The 21,675-nt window shown below is 40.9% G+C and overlaps 1 protein-coding gene across 1 annotated transcript in view; it reads right to left on the reverse strand.

Annotated features, from left to right (window-relative positions):
* CRLF3 (cytokine receptor like factor 3) overlaps window positions 1-21,675 on the reverse strand; it is a 43,556-nt gene that overhangs the window by 18,393 nt on the left and 3,488 nt on the right. Inside the window, exons 2-6 of the mRNA XM_045488034.1 lie at window positions 10,293-10,500; window positions 7,062-7,149; window positions 6,393-6,570; window positions 3,613-3,835; window positions 2,801-2,933 (exon numbers count right to left, since the gene is read on the reverse strand). Of these exons, the coding sequence (XP_045343990.1) occupies window positions 2,801-2,933; window positions 3,613-3,835; window positions 6,393-6,570; window positions 7,062-7,149; window positions 10,293-10,500 (830 nt within the window). The remainder of the gene's footprint in view (window positions 1-2,800; window positions 2,934-3,612; window positions 3,836-6,392; window positions 6,571-7,061; window positions 7,150-10,292; window positions 10,501-21,675) is intronic.

The raw sequence follows: 21,675 nt of genomic DNA on the forward strand, positions 1-21,675 counted from the left end.
AGAGGGAGAGCAGGAATGTTCAGGCAGGAAATCAAGGAGAGGCCTAGCAGGAGGAGTTTGCTTTGCAGACCTGGCCACCAAATGAGACAGGGCTCTAGAGACTGACGGAGCCCGCCAGTAACAGGTTTCTTGGCTTCTGCAGCTCTACACATTCCGGCAACTTCATCAGGAATAGACTGGGGGGAGCAACAGGGCAGTGCCTACAGGACTATAATCTTCCCTCTAACTGCAAGGCCTTCCAACACCCTCAAAAAACTGAATAAAGTTTACCTTTAGTCAAGTTGGCCCATCTGTTCCCCCCTTATACAGAGAAGGTGCCCCCCATCTCTCACATCTTCTGACTTAGCTGCTGATGCCTGCAATTGCTTTTAACACGGAGAGAAGATATTTTCCTTTCGCATTCAAAGGAAAAATGACAAAAATGCAAGGGTCTGGCTACAATAATACTGAGCTGAACTAAGTTTCGGTTAATCACTCTGCCAAGTGGGGCCCGGTCAGACATCTTTGGAAGAGGAGGAAGGAACAAATGGTTTACTGAGGCCTACTAAATGTCAGGTCATGGTCCACAGATAGTGAGTAGAGTGACACCAGTTTGGGTCATTTCCAACGTCTTAAATATTTACTGAATGACATAAGAAACAAACCTAAGTACACCATCTATCAGACCTCCCCCTGTGTTCACAGAGGAAGCATTTAAAAGCAGGAGAGCATCAGGTCACCACCACTGGGGGGGAAATGGTCACAGAAGAGGGAAAAGGAAAAGAGCTAAGGATACTGACAGAGAAACTGTACATTTCAACACTAACTACAATCACATTTATTCTCCTGTGAAGAGGACAAAAACAAATAATACAGACTAGCTATGCCATTTACCAGTTATGTGACACTGGGTAAGTGACTTAACTTCTGTGTGCCTTGATATCCTCATCCCTAAAATGGGTAGCTATACCTATTTTATTGGGTTATTGTAAGAATCAAATGAATATAGGGGCACCTAGGTGGCTCAGTGAGGTAAGCGTCTGTCCTGGTTTCAGCTCAGGTCATGATCTCACGGTTCCATGAGTTTGAGCCCCGCATCTGGCTCTGCACTGACCGTACAGTGCTTAGGATTCTCTCTCTCTCTGCCCCCCCCCCTCAAATAAATAAACTTAGAAAACAAAGAAATGAATATAAGTGCTTAAAATAGTACCCCGCATGTAATAAATGTCATTTAATTATCAACTGCAATTATTATTACTACGAGTACTATTCTTACTGTCTGATATATCAGACCTGAATCTATCAACTCAGGAAGCGCTATCATTACACAGGAGCACATTGTTCTCCAGAGATTCACTAACGGCAGTATTTCTATAAACAAAGGATATAAGATGAAAAAGAGTTTGTTAGCAAACAAAACTCATGAACTCCCCTTTAGGGAGTAACTAAGAGGACTTCAGGTAATAGACTCATTTCTCTCTCTCTCTCTCTCTGTTGGTATCTTTCTGGTTATTAAGTCATTGTTCAAAACCTAAGGTGTGAGAGGAGGTGTCAAAAATGAGCAGGATGGCTCAGTCAGTTAAGCTTCTGACTGCGGCTCAGGTCACAATCTTGCAGTTTGTGGGTTCAAGCCCCACATTGGGCTCTGTGCTGACAGCTTAGAGCCTAGAGCCTGCTTCAGATTCTGTGTCTCCTCTGCTCCTCCCCCACTCACTCACTCACTCTCTCTCTCAAAAATAAACATTAAAAAATTTTTTTAAATGAGACAAAGCATAAACCAGTATATTGTGAGAACTGCTGACAGTTAAGATGATTTGGCTGGGGGAGAACATGGCCATATTAGCTTACATAAAGCTTTCAGATACTCTCCAAGCTTCATATGACAAAGGGCTGAGAACAACAGAAACTCTAAGCAACGATTCACCATAAAATCTGATGATCTGGACTTAAAACTTAGAGAAGAGTTGGCTACCCTGCTTTTCCAAATCAAAACTGGGCTTTGGTTTCTAGCAGGACCTATTCAGAAATAGGACTATAGAGAACGCATCTCAGATAACATGAAAACAAGGAAATTGTTCTAATACAGGAAGACATGGATGAAGAAACAGAAAAATGATTGGTGGCAGGAGAGTTTGCTTTCAGTTCTATTTTACAGAGAATTATACACATCACATACATTATGTATGTAATTCTCATTATGTTTACACCAGCAGGTTGTCTTTCACAGAGACTTGCTCATATTCATTCATAAAGGAAAAAAATTCTTGGCCTCTGATTTTTTAAGATTGACTTTTTAAAAAGTTTACCTACTTATTTTGAGAGAGAGAGAGAGAGCATGCATGCCTGTGCACAAGCAGGGGAGGGGCAGACAGAGGGAGAGAGAGAACCCCAAGCATGCTCTGTGCTGTCAGCATAGAACCCAGCGCAGGGCTCGATCTCACGAACCCTGAGATCACAACTTGAGCTGAAATCAAGAATGGGATGCTCAACTGACCAAGACACCCAGGCGCCCCTAAGACAGACTTCTGAGAGGTAGTCTACTTACCTCTATCTCCCAAGAAAAGAGATAAACGTAAGTATGTGCTATGTATCAAGCATAAGCGAGACATCTTATATACATTATCTTAGTTCATCTTCGTAATAACCCTATGAACACATATGAGAAAACCAAAGCAGAGAGAAATGAGGAACTCTCCCCAGAGTAACACTCCCTACAAATGACGAAGTAAATTCAGGTCTACTTTGAATCCAAAGCTCATGTATGTTCTATGCACTTCGCTCTGCTGCCTAAGGCATAACAGATACTGTAATATCTACTTGCCTGAATGTCAATGTCTGCCCACAGAAGTAAGTCGGAGCGCTGGAGTAGAGGACACCTGAGGATTCAGAATCATTCCGGAGGGCTATATTTCTTCGACTACTCAGGCTGTAGCCCTCAAAGCCAGCTGTCCACTCTTTTTAAAAAGCAAAAATATTGAAATTATTGAAACCCTGTGAGGAGTATCTTCAATATAGACATATTAAATAAAACTTGGAAGCAGAAGAGGCTGCTCTTAGGGGTCATGGGCAAGTTCCATAAAAGAAGAGAGGCAGTGACAGGGTATCCTGGTTAACCCTACAAACCACGAAACACATGCTAGTCTATGGTGGCATGGAAGATCAAGTGAGAGCTCTCTCCTACCTCATAAAATCAGAGTGAAGCATAACTGTTTGAGCTTATTCCAACCTGATTAAGAACTAGTCAACAAATAAGTCCAAATGTTTTAAGGTAGTAATACAGGAGAGACCAATTTCATTTTGTTTTGTCTTTTTAGGAGAGACCAATTTCAAATCCTAAGACCTCCATCCTGATACTCATTCATTTGAAAAATCAGTATTCTGATGCAATACTTAAGTCCTTGGATTTAGGGAACGCTAATAATCCTGCCTGGCACTAGTTTTGGACTCTGGAGAGAAGAACTGATGAAAATTTCTCAAAATTCACATGAAGCAATTTGAACAGGGCAGTTTCCATGTTTTTCTTATCAATTCAGGTTTTACTGTCAGCAAATGTGGTTGTCAGTGTGCTGACGGAACAGGTACAAGTGGTCTGATACACAGTGAAGCTTCAGGAGTGAGAAGGCAACAGCATACCATGAGGCACCAACGTGGAGTGACCCATTTGCGGGACGCTCCAAGGACTCCACTCCTGTCGGCCATCTCCTCGAGCGCAGACTCTGAACTGATAATCAACGTTGGGGTCTATGTGCAATACTATGAACTCAGTTTCAGAGCCTACATACACATCCTCAAAGTGATTTGAAGTGCATTTGCGGAATTGGAGCCTGTAATCTTGGGCTATAAAGTCGTCATCCACCTAAGGAGAAAGGCTTTATGTTAGGTAAAAATCAGGAAATAATTTCTCTCAGCATCATGGCTTAAGAACTCTTGGGCCAAGCACAGAAGCCCATGTACTGAATGTGGGCTATTCACAGGAAGGTCACAGAAAATATGCCATCATTATTTCCCTTCTTTCCTTTATTGAGCCATATTGTTTTACATTCCCAGTCTGATTTGGAAAACTCTTCTTTTGAAGAATTGTATGTTTTCTATACAATAAAGCCAAAGGTAAAGTATTCAAAATTCAAAGATAAGAATCCCACAACTAGGTGCACCTGGGTGGTTCATTTGGTTGCGCGTCTCTTGATTTCGGCTCAGGTCATGATCCCAGAGTCATGGGATCGAGCCCCATGTCAGGCTTCATGCTAACTGTGGAGCCTGCTTGGGACTCTCTCCCGACCCCCAACCCTACCTCTCCCTCACTAGTATACGCTCTCTCGCTCTCTCTAAAATAACAAAAATTAAATTAAATTAAAATTAAATAAAGAAAGAACCCCACAACTACATCATTCATATAACCAAGAGAATTAATATCTAGAATATATAAAAGACTCCTAAAACTTAAAAACCACCCAATAAGGAAATGGACAAAAGACCAAAATAAACATTCTATAGAATTAAAATGTAAGCAACCAAAAATATATAAAAATACTCAACCAAATTTGTAACATGGACAATGAAATCTAAAACCAAAATGAGGGAGGTGCCTGGGTGGCTCAGTTGGTTAAGCACCTGACTTGGGCTCAGATCATGATCTCCCGGCTTGTGGTTTCGAGCCCCGCATCAGGTTCTGTGCTGACAGCTCAGAGGCTGAAGCCTGCTTCAGATTCTGTGTCTCACTCCCTCTCCTTCTACCCCTCCCCTGCCCTCTCTTTGTCTCTATCTCTCAGAAATAAACAAACATTAAAAAAAATTTATAGACCCAAAATGATGGGTGCCCAGTGGGGTGGTTCAGTCGGTTAAGCGTCCGACTGTTAATTTCGGCTCAGGTTGTGATGTCACAGTGGTGAGATGGTGCTGGACGTGGAGCCTGCTTAAGATTCTTTCTCTCTTTCTCCCTTTGCCCCTCCCACGCATATGCACACACTTTCTCTTAAAAAAAAAAAAAAAAAAGATATAGAAAAAAATAAATAATAAAGAAATAAATAAAACCAAAATGAGATACCATATCGGCAAAAATACAAAGTCTGACAAAGCCAAGTATTGGTCAGGATGCAGAGTAACAGGAACTCATACACTGCTGGTGGAAACACTGGTACAATCACATTAAAGAGAACTTAGTATTATCTAGCAGAGTATGGGTCCTATACTCTAAGACCTCATAATTTTACTGGGTATACACTTAAGAAAAACATCTTACACATGTACACAAGGAAATATGAATAATAATATGTTTATAACAAAAAACTGGAAACTCTAGGTCCACTGACAGGCAAAAGAATAAAAATGGAATGACAGTCTTTGTTTTGAACGAACAAAAACCTCTCTATTTTTTTTCTATTAATAAGGCTTCATTAGAAAACCCATTTAAGAAAATTATTTCCAGAATATGAGCACCCACTCTGAATGATGTATTTATCTGTCAACAGCCAAGACACTTATGACCCATTTAGACATGGTTTTTTGTGTTTTTTTTAAGTTTATTTATTTATTTTGAGAGAGGGAGAGCACACGCACATGCACAAGCAGGGGAGGGGAACAGAGAAAGGGAGAGAATCCCAAGCAGGCTCCGTGCTATCAATGCCAAGCCCAATCCAGGGCTTGACCTCACAAACGGTGAAATCATGACTGAGCTGAAATCAAGAGTCAGATGCTTAACCAACTGAGACACCCAAGCACCCCAAGTTACCATACTTTAGATAGAAACCACGTCCAAGGGGCACCTGTGGCTTAGTCAGTTAAGCTTCCAACTCTTGATTTCGGCTCAGATCATGATCTCAGTTCAAGCCCAGTTCCGTGCTAACAGTGCAGAGCCTGCCTGGGATTCTCTCTCTCTCCCTCTCTCTCTCTGACCCTCCCATGCTCTCTCACTCTCTCTCTCCCAAAAATAAAAACCTTTTTAAAAATTAAAAAAAAAAAATATGGTAACTCATATACATAACATGATTTAACACACAAAATTCTCAGCAATGCTGAGAATGTGAAAAAACCACATTTTAAGAACTTTATTTCAGAAATATTAGTTCAACGTGGAACAGAAAATATCAGACACCCAATCAATATTCAGTACGATCTTTTGACTTTCGTAATAAACAGAAATGGGAGAGATCTTCAACTCACTAAGGGTTAAGTTTGGGAAATATGTGATGGGAAATACTGTTGTGATACAGAGATTTTTAAAGGCATCTTCAAAACTATCTCAAACTGGAAGAGCTACCTCCATTCAAGTTCCCTGTGACTTTAATTGTAAAGCCGAAGAGACTTTTGTTTGTGAAGAGAAGAAAATCTTCAAAGGTAATTAATAAAAAACATCCTAAAGGCCCTCAAATCTCAAATCCACAATGTTGAAGCCACTTCTACAATTAATTACATACCTTACACCATCGAACAATGATGCCTCCAGGTTTCTCTATTAGTTCTTCTATCTGTACCGGTGGGCGAGATGCTACCGTTCCATGCTTGAAAATGTGGTCTTTCACTATGTTCAGAATTGAGTCATCCAACTGAGCAGATAAACAAGGCACATCAACCAGTAAAGGCACTTCTGGTAAGCTGAGGAAACAAAGCTTATGTGTTTATGAGGCTTTTAACTGGAAGTTAAAAATATGACGCAGAGTTTCAATCAGTCACATACTATAATGATGCTGAAGCCCCCAGGAAATAACGCCAATGGCAACAGAGGCTTTGCAAGATGTTACATAAAGATTCTCTTCCCAGACAAATATAACCAACAAAATAGAAAATTGGTAGGATCACCACTGTCAAGTTTATACTGAAAGATCCAATGTACTCAGTTTCAATATGTGCAGAATATCTAAAATTTAACAATTCTCTTACACATTAGAATTGAAGAAAATCTTTAATAAAACTATACCAAAAATTACAATCACAACTATTTCATACTACTAATACTGGTATTGGGCAGTGGACCCTGAAATCTATATTCTCTATCACACTTACTCAGAATCTTTAATAGGGAGGGGGAAAAAAAGCAGACAGTTTAAATGCTTAAAACCAAATCCTGAAGGTACTAACTACTTTACCTGTCCAACTGAATGTGTGAGGCCTTTTTGGTAAAGTTCCACAGTTTTTCATTCTGTTCTCCTACACCACCCAGAATGGCGATCTCCCCTACAATCAGGAATAAGAGAACAAGTACAGTGAAAAACGGTCCCGTTACAAAGTAATCACTACAACCCGTGTCAAGGTGGGTCTCTGGTTTTCCTACAAATAATTCTTAAGTGATTCCAGAGTCAAATTCCCAAAAAGCAAAAGTAGAAACTATTTTAGAAGTGACTCTAGGGGCGCCTGGGTGGCTTGGTCGATTAAGCGTCCGACTTCGGCTCAGGTCATGATCTCACAGTCCGTGAGTTCGAGCCCCGCGTCGGGCTCTGTGCTGACCGCTCAGAGCCTGGAGCCTGTTTCAGATTCTGTGTCTCCCTCTCTCTCTGCCCCTCCCCTGTTCATGCTCTGTCTCTCTCTGTCTCAAAAATAAATAAACGTTAAAAAAAAAAAAAAGAAGTGACTCTAAGGTGAAGCTCATGAGAAGGCGTACATGATGGTAACATTTTGCCAGAAATGAAAAAATGTGCTCTAAACAAAGAAATACCGTTTATCAACCAAAATTTTTTTTATAAATTTTTTTAAACATTTATTCATTTTTGAGAGATAGAGAGAGACAGAGTATGAGTGGGGGAGGGGCAGAGAGAGAGGGAGACAGAATCTGAAGCAGGCTCCAGGCTCTGAGCTGTCAGCACAGAGCCTAATGTGGGGCTCGAACTAACTGACCTCGAGATCATGACCTGAGCCGAAGTCGGGACGCTCAACCTACTGAGCCACCCAGGCGCCCCTAGTTTGTCAACCAATTTTATGTAGTGGAGAAGGTGCAGGTACTTTCTGCCATCTCTCCTACAGAATCTTGACTTACAGAACTCCAATAGGAGCCAGTACAGGTATTACCCTGACAGAAGAACAGGGCAGGGGGTCTTATAAAGTCAAATGATACAGCTATTTTCCTGAAAGAATATCACACATTAGAAATGATTCCACAGAGGGGCATCTGGGTGGCTCAGGTCATGATCTCGAGGTCAGTGAGTTTGAGCCCCGCATCAGGCTCTGTACTCTCAAGCGCAGAACCTGCTTCAGATCCTCTGTCTCCCTCTCTCTCTGCCACTCCCTCTTTCATACACACACTCTCTCTCTCAAAAATAAACATTAAAAAAAAAATTATTCCACAGAAAAATAAAAAGGAGGAGCTATATAAAGACAACTTCTGTGTCCTTCCAGGACCCCAAAGAAACAGTACCGGAACTCTTTCCATCTGAATGTGCCCTGGAGTGACTCAAGTTTTTGGGGACCATATAACATGACATTCTCCCTCACCAACAGGAAAACAGAGACATACTGAACAATGCCTGAAAGTCCTCAAAATTCCATCAATAAGTCTTTATCCCTTGAGAGGAAGAGATTGAAATTCAAAATATTTCTGAAATATAAAAAAATTTAAGCATCAGATGTTGTAACAAACAAGTTTGTGCCTCAAAGGATTTCTTTTCTAAAATAAAAACATTTCTCAGTCCTCAGGGTGATGGATGACCTGTGAACTACTTCTGCGTTTGTTTCCAAATGCAAAGCCTCCAGGGAAAGAGGTTCTGTGGTCCCACTAAGAAGCATTTTCTCAAAGGCACTGCTAGGGTCAGTGTCAAATAAGCAGTTCTCACTGAAGAGAAGACAAAATGTAATTAGCATCTACAGATAATACCAATACCACATTCTAAATGTTACCACAAAGGGATGAATTTCCAGTTGGAATGACAGACTTGTTAGCCACTCACCCTTTTTATCTCATGCCATTCACAGCACTCAATGCAGAATGGGTGATATTCAGTCTCTTCTGGCTCCTTTTTCCTCAACTGTCCTTTAAATGCTGGCATCCCCCACAGTCTACCCTCTGCCACCCTCTCTTCTCAATATTGTACACTAACTCTTGATGATTTACTTACTCTCATGGATTCAGACTCGATGTATACACCATCATTGTCATACTGCCATACTGATCTCTCTCCTAAGCCACATGCCACATTCCCAACTACCTTCTGGGCATCTTGCCCCATACTGAATGCCCAACTACCCAGTGAAGCCCACCCTTCTCCTTTGTTTATGTCCATAAACAGCACAATTCACCTGGTAATCCAAAATCAGGCTGGTTTTGGTCATCCTAAGGCCTTCCCTTTATCCTCCAATATCCAGACAATCACCAGTAATCAACACTCACTGACAAGTAAAATCATCAATTCTCTTTCTGAAAAATCTTAAAATCAGCTCCACATCATCTCTACCTGTCATTGCCTTCATCATTTCCTGTCTGGATTAGTGCTACAACTTCCTAATTGGCCTCTTTTACCTCAGTCTTATGACCTCCAATACAGTCTCCAAACTGTAGGCAGTACCATTTTGTTGTTGTTTTTTTTAATTCAAATCTGATTGTGTAACTCTGCTGCCTAAAATACTTCAATAGATCCCTGATACACCATTCACTTCACTCGTGATGTTACTTCTGCTTCAAATTGTGCTGTTACCTCCTTTTTTCCTTTGTCTGCTTAATGAATTCCTTCAAGCCTCTGTGCAACTCCTCCTACAGAAAGCTACCCTACACTCTCCCGGAGTTAAGGGCTTTCCCTTCTGTGCTCCTGTGGGTCTTAGATTGCTCTCAGCATGTATGCCTCTCTCACTGTACTGTGAACCCCACAGGGCAGAACTGTGATCTTTTTAATTAATACACTCAACAAAGAAGTGTGTGAAGGGAGGAAGGTGGGTGTGAAGACGGGAAGGTAGCAAGGCAAGATCTGGGCATGCTTTAACCACAATTAATGGGCTACAGATAGGTATGGAAATACTACAATTTCAGGAGCAAACACCGATCGTAACTTGTAACCTTCTAAAACTAACAATGGAATTAAATTATTTGAACACTGAAAAACATTTAAATAGACTCAAAAGGACCTTAAAATCACTGTGTTAACAGTGAGTAAGACCCTATCATAGAACCATTTGAGAAAAACCCTTTACTCCTTGTTTTGTAAATAATTATAATTAACACTTTAACTGCACTCACCCTGGGATACCTCGCAGTATCTGCTGTCCTATATTACAAACCATCCTAAGGCAGGAACATTCTAAGCACCCCACAGATGGCAAGAAGCCTGTTGGTACCCTGAGAAATCGACAAAGTGCCAGTCTGAATGTGCCACTTAACAGGCTCCCTGGACTCCCACCTTCTTGGACTAAGTCCTCTGCGGTATGAACTCCGTGCTCTATGAGTTTCTGGCAATCATCTAGAGGTTTAATGGTCTCCTGTTCAATGGTGTCCACCTCTTGCAGAAGGGTCACCAATCGCTCATCCAGGAGCTTCCCAAGAGTTCCCTTTAAGTCATTAAAATGCTGTTTGAGGACATCTCTGGTCTGGGATGCACTCTCTTTGATCTGAAAAGGAAGAACATAAAAACTTAGAATCTCTGAATAGGCTAATACACGGGCAGGCATCACTCAAAATCTCAAGGCACTACACAACAACCATCTTCCATTTCTTGATAAATCAGATGTGACTGATTTGCACAAACTTGCAGAAATGCATAAAACTGGCCTTCAGGTAAAACTGAATGGGCTCAAATCCTGGTCCCATCGTTCACAAACCCCGTCGATTTTGGTCACGTTAATTAAGCACTCTACACCTCAATTTCCTTAATTGTCAAATCAATGTAATGCTTACCTCATGGAGTTGCTGTAAGGATTAAATAAAAATAATCTATGTATTACACTTGGTAAAATAACTGGCACACTGATGTTCCCAAAAAATGTTAGAAAGTATTATCTACACAAAGTAGTTCTTGGCAACAGTATGTTTCAGTATAAAAAAATTTTAAATTAGGAGGGGATTAAGGTTCATTTTACTGAAAAGTAGTAAATAAAAGGTAGATTAGAAGGCCATTAATATATTTTTTTTAATTACCTAATGGATAAAATGCCCTCATTGTGGTAAAACTAAGAATTTATTTAGAGTTCAAAGAGGCTCACAGAAGGCAGAGAATGTTCATGAAAACACACCTCTGGGACAACGCTTTCATCCTTTCTGAGTCCCATTCCTCTTCGCAAATCTCAACAAGAGGTTTATAGACCCTCTTCCCAGTAAAATGAAGAACACGTACCCTAAAGAAATTAATTCAATTTCAAAGCTACAAATTCCCTCAAATTTCAACCATGGCTTGCCTGAAACAGTAATTCTGAAACTTGGTTTGCAGAAGAATCATGTAGGCTGCCTGTTATAATTTAGATTGTAGGGCTCCATCCCAGACCTAATGATTCAGAACCTTCGAGAAGGGTGAAGGGGTATATGGATACAGTTCTCATGTTTCACAAGCACACCTGTGATTTTGCATCCCAGACTCTGAGAAACACTGCTCTCAGGTCCACAGAGCCCAGAGTAAGAGCTGCTGTTCTGGGAGGTAGGGCAGGGAAATCTTTACAGCTCATACATATTTTGAAAACAAACCAGCTGTCTATATAGACACAAGATTTTTTTTTTTTTTTTAAGAATATGGATAACACACTTTTCACTCCCACTTAACAGGAAAATTCTAACAAAAGCCAAAAAATTGAATTAAAGCAAACACATACTTACTTTGCAGATATTAGTTTCATAATGACATTATTACATTTATACTCTAACCCTTTTGCTAACTTTATCTTTGCAAGAGCATTTGAAGTCCAAGAAAATCCACAAAGCATACGACTTTAACAGTTAACAGAAATTTAAAAAGTTTCCATTTATTCTCTAATACTAAATTTAAAAAGCAGAATACAAAATTGTTTTCCAGAAATATTCACAACCATGTAAAAACAAAAGATGCCTATGCTCAAAGAGTACAAAGAAATACAGGGAGGAAAATACAGGGACAGTCTGATGATTAGATGAAGTGGAAGGATCATGGAAATAATTTTTTCTCCTTCCAACATTAATTTAACTTACAATAGTATGTGTGAAGTGAACAAATTCCTTTTTTTTTAATTTTTTTTTTAATGTTTATTCATTTTTGGAGACAGAGAGAGACAGAGTATGAGTGGGGGAGGGGCAGAGAGAGAGGGAGACACAGAATCTGAAGCAGGCTCCAGGCTCTAAGCTGTCAGCACAGAGCCTGATGCCAGACTCAAGCTCACAGACTGTGAGATCATGACCTGTGCCAAAGTCAGAAGTTTAACCAACTGAGCCACCCAGGCACCCCAAAGAATTCCTTAAATCACAAAGAAAAAGAGAGATTCTGGGCGCCTGGGTGGCTCGGTTGGTTGAGCGGCCGACTTCAGCTCAGGTCATGATCTCGCATTCCGTGAGTTCAAGCCCCGCGTCGGGCTCTGTGCTGACAGCTAGGAGCCTGAAGCCTACTTCAGATTCTGTGTCTTCCTCTCTCTGGCCCTCCCCCGTTCATGCTATGTCTCTCTCTGTCTCAAAAATAAATAAACATTAAAAAAAACATTTTTTTTTTTTAAAGGAAAAAGAAAGATTCTAATTGAAGTTTGTTGATCACTGTCTGTGCAGTTACTAAGGAACTTCTATGAAATTAGCCCAAGCCAAGGTTGAAGAAAAAAAAAAAAAAAAAGGGAGGGAGCCATATTCAAAATGTACTTGATTTGCTTCATGAGTCACTTGTGGGATCTTTAAGACTCAGGCCCTAACATACATAGCACCAGGGAAATAAATGTTGCTGAATAAAAATGAAGTTAATCATGTACATTTTTAAGACCTTTTTTAAGGAACTAGGGAAAGAATGCCTTATGATTTTGATGTTATCACCTGAATGCTGTTAGAAATGCAGACTCTTGGGGCGCCTGGGTGGCTCAGTCAGTTAAGCGTCCGACTTCAGCTCAGGTCATGATCTCACAGTTTGAGTTCAAGCCCTCATCGGACTTGGTGCTAGTGGCTCAGAGCCTGGAGCCTGTTTCGGATTCTGTGTCTCCCTCTCTCTCTGCCCCTCCCCTGTTCATGCTCTGTCTCTCTCTGTCTCAAAAATAAATAAAAACATTAAAAAAGAAAAAAAAAGAAAGAAATGCAGACTCTTAGGCCCCACCAAGAACCACAGAATTAGAACCTACGTTTTAAACAAGATCCCTAGGTGAATCATGACAGACCTTACAGATTCCAAAATAAATGAAGATAACATGTCAAAACCCTGTAGTACAGTTCACACTCGCAGCACCAAGAGGAAATTCTGCAGTTGAGAAGTATACCAATGAGGTCCTGTCTCACTCTTTAACGGATACTGCACACACAGGAAGTGCATTGGTTAGGTAAAGTCAATTTCCTCTTTAGAAAGAATTCAAAAGCTCCTTCAACTGTTTCAGAGGCCAAATATGTTTTGTTTTTATTTCAGAACCTCAGAGGGGGGAAAAAAAAAGGAAGTATGTGAACATAAAGCAGTGAGAGGGCCAGGGAGGGGAGACTCCATTTCCAAATCTACTTCCTACACTTCCATTGTAAGCGTGGTCCCTTTTGTTCACAGAATCCCAACCATTGCCGGTTCAGACCTGATACTACCTTGGCATCATCTTCTCCACAAAATGGTCCCCCCCCTTTTTTTTTTTTCGAAAGAGAGAGACAGAGAGAGAGCGAGGGCCCAAGTGGGGGAGAGGGGCAGAGAAGGGGAGAGAGAATTCTGAGCAGGCTCCATGCTCAGCGCAGAGCCCAATGGGGGGCTCAACCCCACAACCCTGGGATCAGGACCTGCACAAAATCAAGAGTCAGATGCTCAATGGACTGAGTCACAGAGCACCCCTGAAACAGTTCATAATTTAAGCCACAGTCACCTTTTATCCAATCATGTAACTAATCAAGTTCATTTGCTTGGCTTTATGAAACTAAACAACACAGACTTGACTGCTGAGTGGTTTCTTCTTATTTGACGTGTTACCATGGTCCAACGTGTTCACCGTTAGCTCATTAACTTCACAATGACTCTAACAGGTGGGTCTCCATGGTTTACACTGAAGAGGGTGAATCTTGAAGAAATCAAATAACTTTCCCAAGGCTTCATGGTGCCAGAAACAGTCGGACTCCAAGGACCATGGTCTTTCCACTTTTCCCATTTTCAGGAGTTCCCAGGTAAACCTATAAATTATGTACTGACTGAAAACACTTCCTGCTATAACATGTATTTATCCTTTTTTTTCTTTTTAAATGTTTATTTCTGAGAGAGACAGAGACAGAGTGCAAGCGGGGGAGGGGCAGAGAGAGACAGAGAGAGAGGGAGAGAGAGAGAGACACATACAGAATCTGAAAACACTCCAGGCTCCAAGCTGTCAGCACAGAGCCCGACACAGGGCTCAAGCTCACCAACTGCAAGATCATGACCTGAGCCAAAGTCGGATGCTTAACCAACTGAGCCACCCAGGCGCCCCTGTATTTCTTATCCTTGCATAAAGAATCGTGTGGTTGGGGGCCCTGGGTGGCTCAGTTGGTTGAGCATCAGACTCGTTTTTTTTTTTTTTTTAATGTGTATTTATTTTTTAGAGAGACAGACACAGAGTATGAGCGGGGGAGGGGCAGAGAGAGAGGGAGACACAGAATCTGAAACAGGCTGCAGGCTCTGAGCCGCCAGCACCAAGCCCAATGAGGGCTTGAACTCACAAACTGTGAAATCATGACCTGAGCTGAAGTCAGACCCTTAACCGACTGAGCCACCCAGGTGCCCTGAGCATCAGACTCGTGATTTCAGCTTGTGTCACAATCCCAGGGTTGTGAGATCCAGCCCCACATGGGGCTCCACACTCAGCATGGAGCCTGCTTGAGATTCCCAACGCCCCTCCCTCCATCCAGCTCCTCTATTCAGCTCTCATGTTCTCTCTCTAAAATTAAAAAAAAAAAGAAGAATCATGGTAGACTACCAAACAGCCCCAAATTCTACCTAGCCATTCTAGGGCAAAACAACTGTGATAGTAACAGAGTACATTTAAATAGAATACAAATGATAAGCAACTCAAGGTCTCAAAAAGGAAGTTGTCATATACACTGTTTATGCTGATTAATAATATTCCAAACCAATTTTCCATCAAACCTCTACTGTAACAGACCATTAAAGCTTACTTACAAAGTTTCTATTGCAGTTTAATCTAATCCTTTAATCTAATCCTTAAACTGGGGGGGGAGGGGGGGGCACCTGAGTGGCTCAGTCAGTTAAGCGTCTGACTTCAGCTCAGGTCATGATCTCACGGTTCTTGAGTTCGAGCCCCACGTCGGGCTCTGTGCTGATGGCTCAGAGCCTGGAGCCTGCTTCGGATTCTGTGTCTCCCTCTCTCTCTATCCCTCCCCGACTAGTGTCCTGTCTCTCTCTGTCTCTCAAAAATAAATAAATGTAAAAAAAAAAACATTTTTTTTAATAAAAATTTAAAAAAAATTTTTTTTAACTAGGTTTCACACCCAGCACAGAGCCCAACCAGGGCTTGAACTCACAACCCTGAGATCAAGACATGAGCTAAGATCAAGTTGAATGCTTAATTGAGTGTCCCCTAAGCAACTGTGATTTTTTTTTCAAGTTTATTTATTTTTGAGAGAGAGAGAGAATGCAAGCAGGGGAGGGGCAGAGAGAGAGAGGAAGAGACAGAGAATGCCAAGCAGGCTCTGCACTGTCAGTCCAGAGCCTGACTCAGGGCTTGAACTCACAAACCGTGAGATCATGACCTAAGCCAAAACCAAGAGCAGGACACTCAACCAACTGAGCCACCCAGGCTCCACCAAGCAACTGTATTTTTAATGTTTTAACATGAGGATGGGTTCACAAAATGCCAAAAAGTCATCAAGTTTACGTATCAATACTAAGGCTTGCAAGAGCCTAGTAAATGCATACTTCATAGCCCTCCAAGATAACAGAGACTGATATATTTTCCTCATGAGTTTAGATACTAAAAAGGTTATAAAACCTATATAGAATGCAACTTAAAACATCTGTGGTCTTCAGTGGCAATATACAGTTGCTACATCAATATAATGTAAAACAATATGATATAATAAATATAATAGCATATTTCAGAAAATTAAGAAACTGAAATCTCCTCCATCTCCTCTAAAACAATTTTGACTTTATAGAAGAAAATAATTTTTATCCTCCAAGTTTAGTTTCCCAATTAACAAACAAGCAACTAAAACTCTTTTGTTATTTTTTTAAAAGGTTTTATTTTTAAGTAATTTCTACACCCAACATGGGGCTTGAACTCACAATCCTCAGACTGAGGAAACATGTTCCACTGACTAGGCCAACCAGGCACCCCAAAATTATTTTAAAATTAGAGACTGGCTTTGAACACTTAGCTGAAGAACATAACGATCAAAAATAAGATATAAAATAGTCCACTGAAATTGGAAAAGCTAACCACAATGTTTCTTCTCAATTCATGTGAAATGTACTGCATCAGCCACTTGTCTTTGCACGGACACCAAGATATCAGTCACTGAAAATAATAATGATGATGGCAATAATAATACAGCAACAACAGCGATCATCTGCTGAACACCTACTGTGTGTCAGGTACTTACAGCCATGGTCTCATTTAAATGCTACCACAACCCTGTGAAGAAAGCATCTGTAGATGAGTATCATAGTGGAGTCAGAGAGATAAACATGTCCACATCACAAAGCGAGTAAAGTGACAGAGAATTTGAATTGCATGACTCACTTACGGACTCGTAAGTGCCGCTACATTTCCTCCTTGCCTCTCTTAGAGTTAGGCGCTTTTTTTTTTTTTAATATCTATTTGAGAACATTCAGAAACATTTATTAGTGGTCCCCAGGGAACCAAGAACCACACGTCCTGATACTCTATCTTTGTTCAGTCCCCGAGAGTACGGGCCGGGCTGTGACATGCACTTGCAGGCGTAAGTGCACAGTGGAACTAAAGCTGTGTCAGTTTCAGGTCTCAGCCTTTAGAAGCTCTGGCAACTGCTGCTTCTGCACTTTTGAGGGTCTTGAGCCACTTCTTTGTAAAGAGTGGAAAGAGGAGAGAAGCGGGAAGGGAGGGAGGAGAGAGGGGGACTAGCATCCAGGCCCAGCCATGACAGCTTTCCAACTGAGTCCCACTGCCACTAAGGCTCCTAACAGGTAAGTGAATGTTCTTTCTTGAACTTTCCAGTCTTAGCTACCATCTGACTGCAATTACACGAGTGTCGCCAGCAAAACTGGAAGAAGTGCCCAACCCAGTCCCAGTCAATCCCCAGAACAGCAAGCAAATAAGATTGTTTTTTAAGCCGTTACACTTAGGCATAGTTTATTATGTAACAACAAATAACCAAACTGTATGATAAAACAAATTTAATTCTTGATTATCTGCATTAATGAATCAAGACCATGAATAATCTAAAAAGAATGTCTGCAAAATTACACCCACATCATTCATAAAGGCACTTATTCAGCATTTATTGAAGTCTAATATGTGCCAGGAGCTGGGGTTATAAAGATGAATAAAGCATGGGCCTGACCTCAAAAAAACTGTCATTCTGGTAAAAGAGATAGTTGCATGCACACGTAACTATAATAAAATGTATTAAGTTCTTATGTAAGTGGGATGGCCACAAACTGCCATCTACACTCAAAAACAGCATTCTGCTGGGAAACACGGTAGGAGACATTTGAAGAAGCAGGGAATGTCTCCTTGAATAACAATGATATTCAGTGGTATTATTACTATGGCTAATATTTATGAAGTGCTTTATATGTCCCAGGCATTGTGCTAAGCATTTTAAATACATTGCTCATTTGAATTCCCACATTGGCCAAGCAAAGTAGGTACTATCTTTATCCTCACCATACAGATAAGAAAAGTGAGGATCAGAAAAGATAAGCTTCTCGGGGCGCCTGGGTGGCTCAGTCTAAGTGTCCAACTCTGGCTCAGGTCATGACCTTGTGGTTCGTGGGTTCAAGCCCTGCATCAGGCTCTGTGCTGACAGCTCAGAGCCCAGAGCCTGCTTCGGATTCTGTCTCTCTTGGAAAGAAAAAAAATAAATAAATAAAGAATAAATATTAAATATATATATATTAAAAAAAAAGTTTCTCAAGGTCTCATGGCTAATAGGAGCAAATGCTAGCAAAGTAAAATAACTGCAAATATAAGTGACCCCTTGATAACCCTCAATAAAAGCCTGTCCTACGTTTGGTTGACTTTTTAGATCATAAATTAGCCAGATTAACCAGATTTATAGCAATAAGTAGTTTTTCTCTATCAAAATTATACGTACACTACATTTACACCGAAAACAACATCTACACAGAGAAAACCTGGGCACCTCTGTGACGTTCACACACTCTGTAATTAACATCACTGATTTTAACATTGTTGATTCAGAAGGCATGCTTTATTTTATTCTTTTAATTTTATTTTAGAGAGTGAGAGAGTGAGAGAGCGAGCAGGGTAGCAGGAGAGAAAGGATCTTAAGTAGGCTCCATGCTTAGTGCAGGGCCTCACCTGGGGCTTCATCCCATGAACCATAAGATTATGACCTAGGCCGAAATCAAGAGCCGGATGCTCAAACAACTAAGCCACCCAGGTGCCTTCAGAGTGCCATGTTTAAAAACAATTTGTTGGGGCACCTGGGTGGCTCAGTTGGTTAAGCATCCAACTTTGGCTCAGGTCATGATCTCGTGGTCCGTGAGTTCGAGCCCCGCGTCAGGCTCTGTGCTAACAGCTCAGAGCCTGGAGCCTGCTTCGGATTCTGTTTCCCTCTCTCTCTCTCTACCCCTCCCCCACTCACACTCTGTCTCTTTCTGCCTCTCAAAAATAAAGAAATGTAATAAAAATTTTTTTTTAAAAATGTGTGAAAAGAATTGAGAAAATATGTTTGAAAGCCAATGTAAACACGTGGTCTTTTGCACACAAATATGTGTGCAGCTTTTTTCTTCCCCCTTGGCTGTTGGTTAGTTTTGCTTCTAGAGAGTCACTTCCAGTATTCTGGCATACCTACGTCAATACAGCTTTAGCCTACCAACAAATGCTCCCTAAGCTGCTAAATGTTCCATATAAAACTAACCAAAAGGAAAAAAAAAATGAATATGAAGTTGTATATACAGTAGTCTCTCAGTTTTGCAAAATAATATGCCTAGAAGGATACACCAAAATGTTAACAGTGGTTGCCTGTAAGTAGTAGAATTATAGGTTATTTTAAAATTAGTTCATCTGTTCTTGGTTTTCCCCAGCTCTAGATTTAACCTTTTCTTAGGACACTATGATCACTACTACTGTAGTAACATCATTTTCAGTCAGATTTTTGGACTGTTTTGAAAATGGGTAACAGAAGGGGAAGTGGGAGATAAAAGAAGCAATGATAGCTTTTTCTTTGCTAAGCTACTCAAGACTTCCTGCCCTGCTTTTCTGAAATGACTTTTTCCTCTCCGCTGAGTTCTAGATCTGTCCCAGTCTTTAGTATGCTATGCATTTTCAAACCCTGTGGAAATAATGATCTATAGAGGACATGGTATTATGCATTAAGAATATCAAGACTGCTAGTTGAATCAAAAAATTATCTGAACTGACAGCTCAGAGCCTGGAGCCTGCTTCAGATTCTGTCTCCGTCTCTCTCTGCCCCTCCCTGGCTTGTGCCCTCTCTATCTCTCAAAAATAAATAAACTTTAAATTTTTTTAAAAAAAAATTAACAAACCTATGCTATCTCAATGTTTGTTTTGTTTTTTTTTTTAAAGTAGCCTCTACAACCAATGCAGGGCTCAAACTCAGAAACCCAAGATCAAGTTCACATGCCCTACCAGCTAAGCCAGCCAGGCTCCCCTCAAACAATGTTTTAACCTTGAGGATAAAGGACAGCAATTTTTAACAACACACCTACGGGTTTAAACTAGGGAAATCAGTAGAGGGCTCGGGGTGCCTGGTTGGCTCAGTTGGTTCAGTGTCTGAGTCTTGATTTCAGTTCAGGTCATGATCCCACAGTCTTGGAATGGAGCCCCGAGAGGGGAGTATGCCTCAATTTTTAATGTGCATGCATATCATACCTGACAATCTTGTGCAAGTACAGATTATGATTCAGTAGGTCTGGGCAGGGCCTGATTGCTATATTCTTCATAAGCTCTCAGGTCACGAACCACATCTGTGGTAGCGAGGATCAAAAGGACACCACTGTGAGGTGCCTGGGTGACTCAGTTGGTTGAGTCTCTGACTTTGGCTCAGGCTGTTATCTCACATTTCGTGAGTTCGAGCCCTGCATCAGGCTTGCTGCTGTCAGCGTGGAGACTACTTGGGATCCTCTGTTCCCCTCTCTCTGACCTCACCCATTCACGCTCTTTGTCTTTCTCAAAAATAAACAAACATTAAAAAAACAAAGGACACCACTGTCCAGAGCTATGCAGGGTCCTTACCAGAGTATCTTAATTAGGTAACAAGATCTGGCCCTCTATTCTCAAAGAACAGAGACTTGCTTTCATCAATGCCCCAAGAGACACTGAATCATACCAAAAGGCACATGAAGGGGATGCTTGGCTGGCTCAGTCAGTAGAACAGAGCGCAACTAACTCCTGATCTCAGGGTCTTGTGTTCAACCCCGAGGTCATAGATTACTAAAATAAACAAATCAATCTTAAAAAAAAAAAAAAAGGTATATGAAGGCCAACATGTTCACTTTCTAGCATGTATTATAACTGTACACAGGCTAGAAAATTGGTATTTCTCACTGTAGGCACCTCCTCCCATACCTCAAACTAATCCATCCCCCTTTATCACATACAAAGATGGAGTTTCTGGACCTGCAAAGCTTAAGGACCAGGCCCCAGACAGTGGCAATGTCATCAAGGCAGTGTCACTCTGTGAGGCACATCTGACTGGCCAGATGACATCACTAACGTGACATCTTGATCAGCTATCTCTACTTACAACAAGCAGGAAAACCAACGCTGCAGAAATAAACAAGTGAGGAAAAACACAATGGAAGTGAAATCTGAAAATGAATACACAAGGATTTAGGTGTTTGCTATTTGTTTTGTTTTTAGGGGTAACAGTCCCAAGACCCACCAACAAAGGGAAGAGTAAATCCATGAGAGCACTAGTCTGTTTCCCTAGCCACAGTATTTGTAAGACCTAGAAGTATCTCTGAGCCACAGCAGGCACCTAATAAATATTTACTGATGAATGAACAAATGAGTATTTAAGGAGAGTGGGAGTTAATTTCTCTGGTATTTACATCTTAGTACCAAGGATTCCAGGGAACTTTAGAGAATTATTCTTAATGATTTCAACATCAGTTAGGCCAGGCTGGCTGTAAACATCATCTGATTTCCTGAAGACAACGAACATACCTCTCTAGTCTTTAACTTGTTTAAACGGCAAGAGTTATAGAGTACCCGTGCATTCCTACACAGAACTTCCTTTTCTGTAAAGACAGAGGGTAGGGCCTAAACTAACCACAAGAGGAGAAACTGCTACATGCTGGCAGTTGTTTCTGACAGAATAACAAAATATTTTTACTCTTCTTCCTTCTAGATTTTCATAGACATGATTTCTTAACATGAGACAAACTTCGTAAGACATTTTTTTTTTTTGTTATGTTTTAATTTATTTTTGAGAGAGAGAGAGAGCATGAGCAGGGGAGGGGCAGAGAGAAAGAGGGTCAGAGGATACAACAG

The sequence above is a fragment of the Leopardus geoffroyi genome, chromosome E1, assembly GCF_018350155.1.
Source record: "Leopardus geoffroyi isolate Oge1 chromosome E1, O.geoffroyi_Oge1_pat1.0, whole genome shotgun sequence".
In the NCBI taxonomy this organism is placed as follows: domain Eukaryota; kingdom Metazoa; phylum Chordata; class Mammalia; order Carnivora; family Felidae; genus Leopardus; species Leopardus geoffroyi.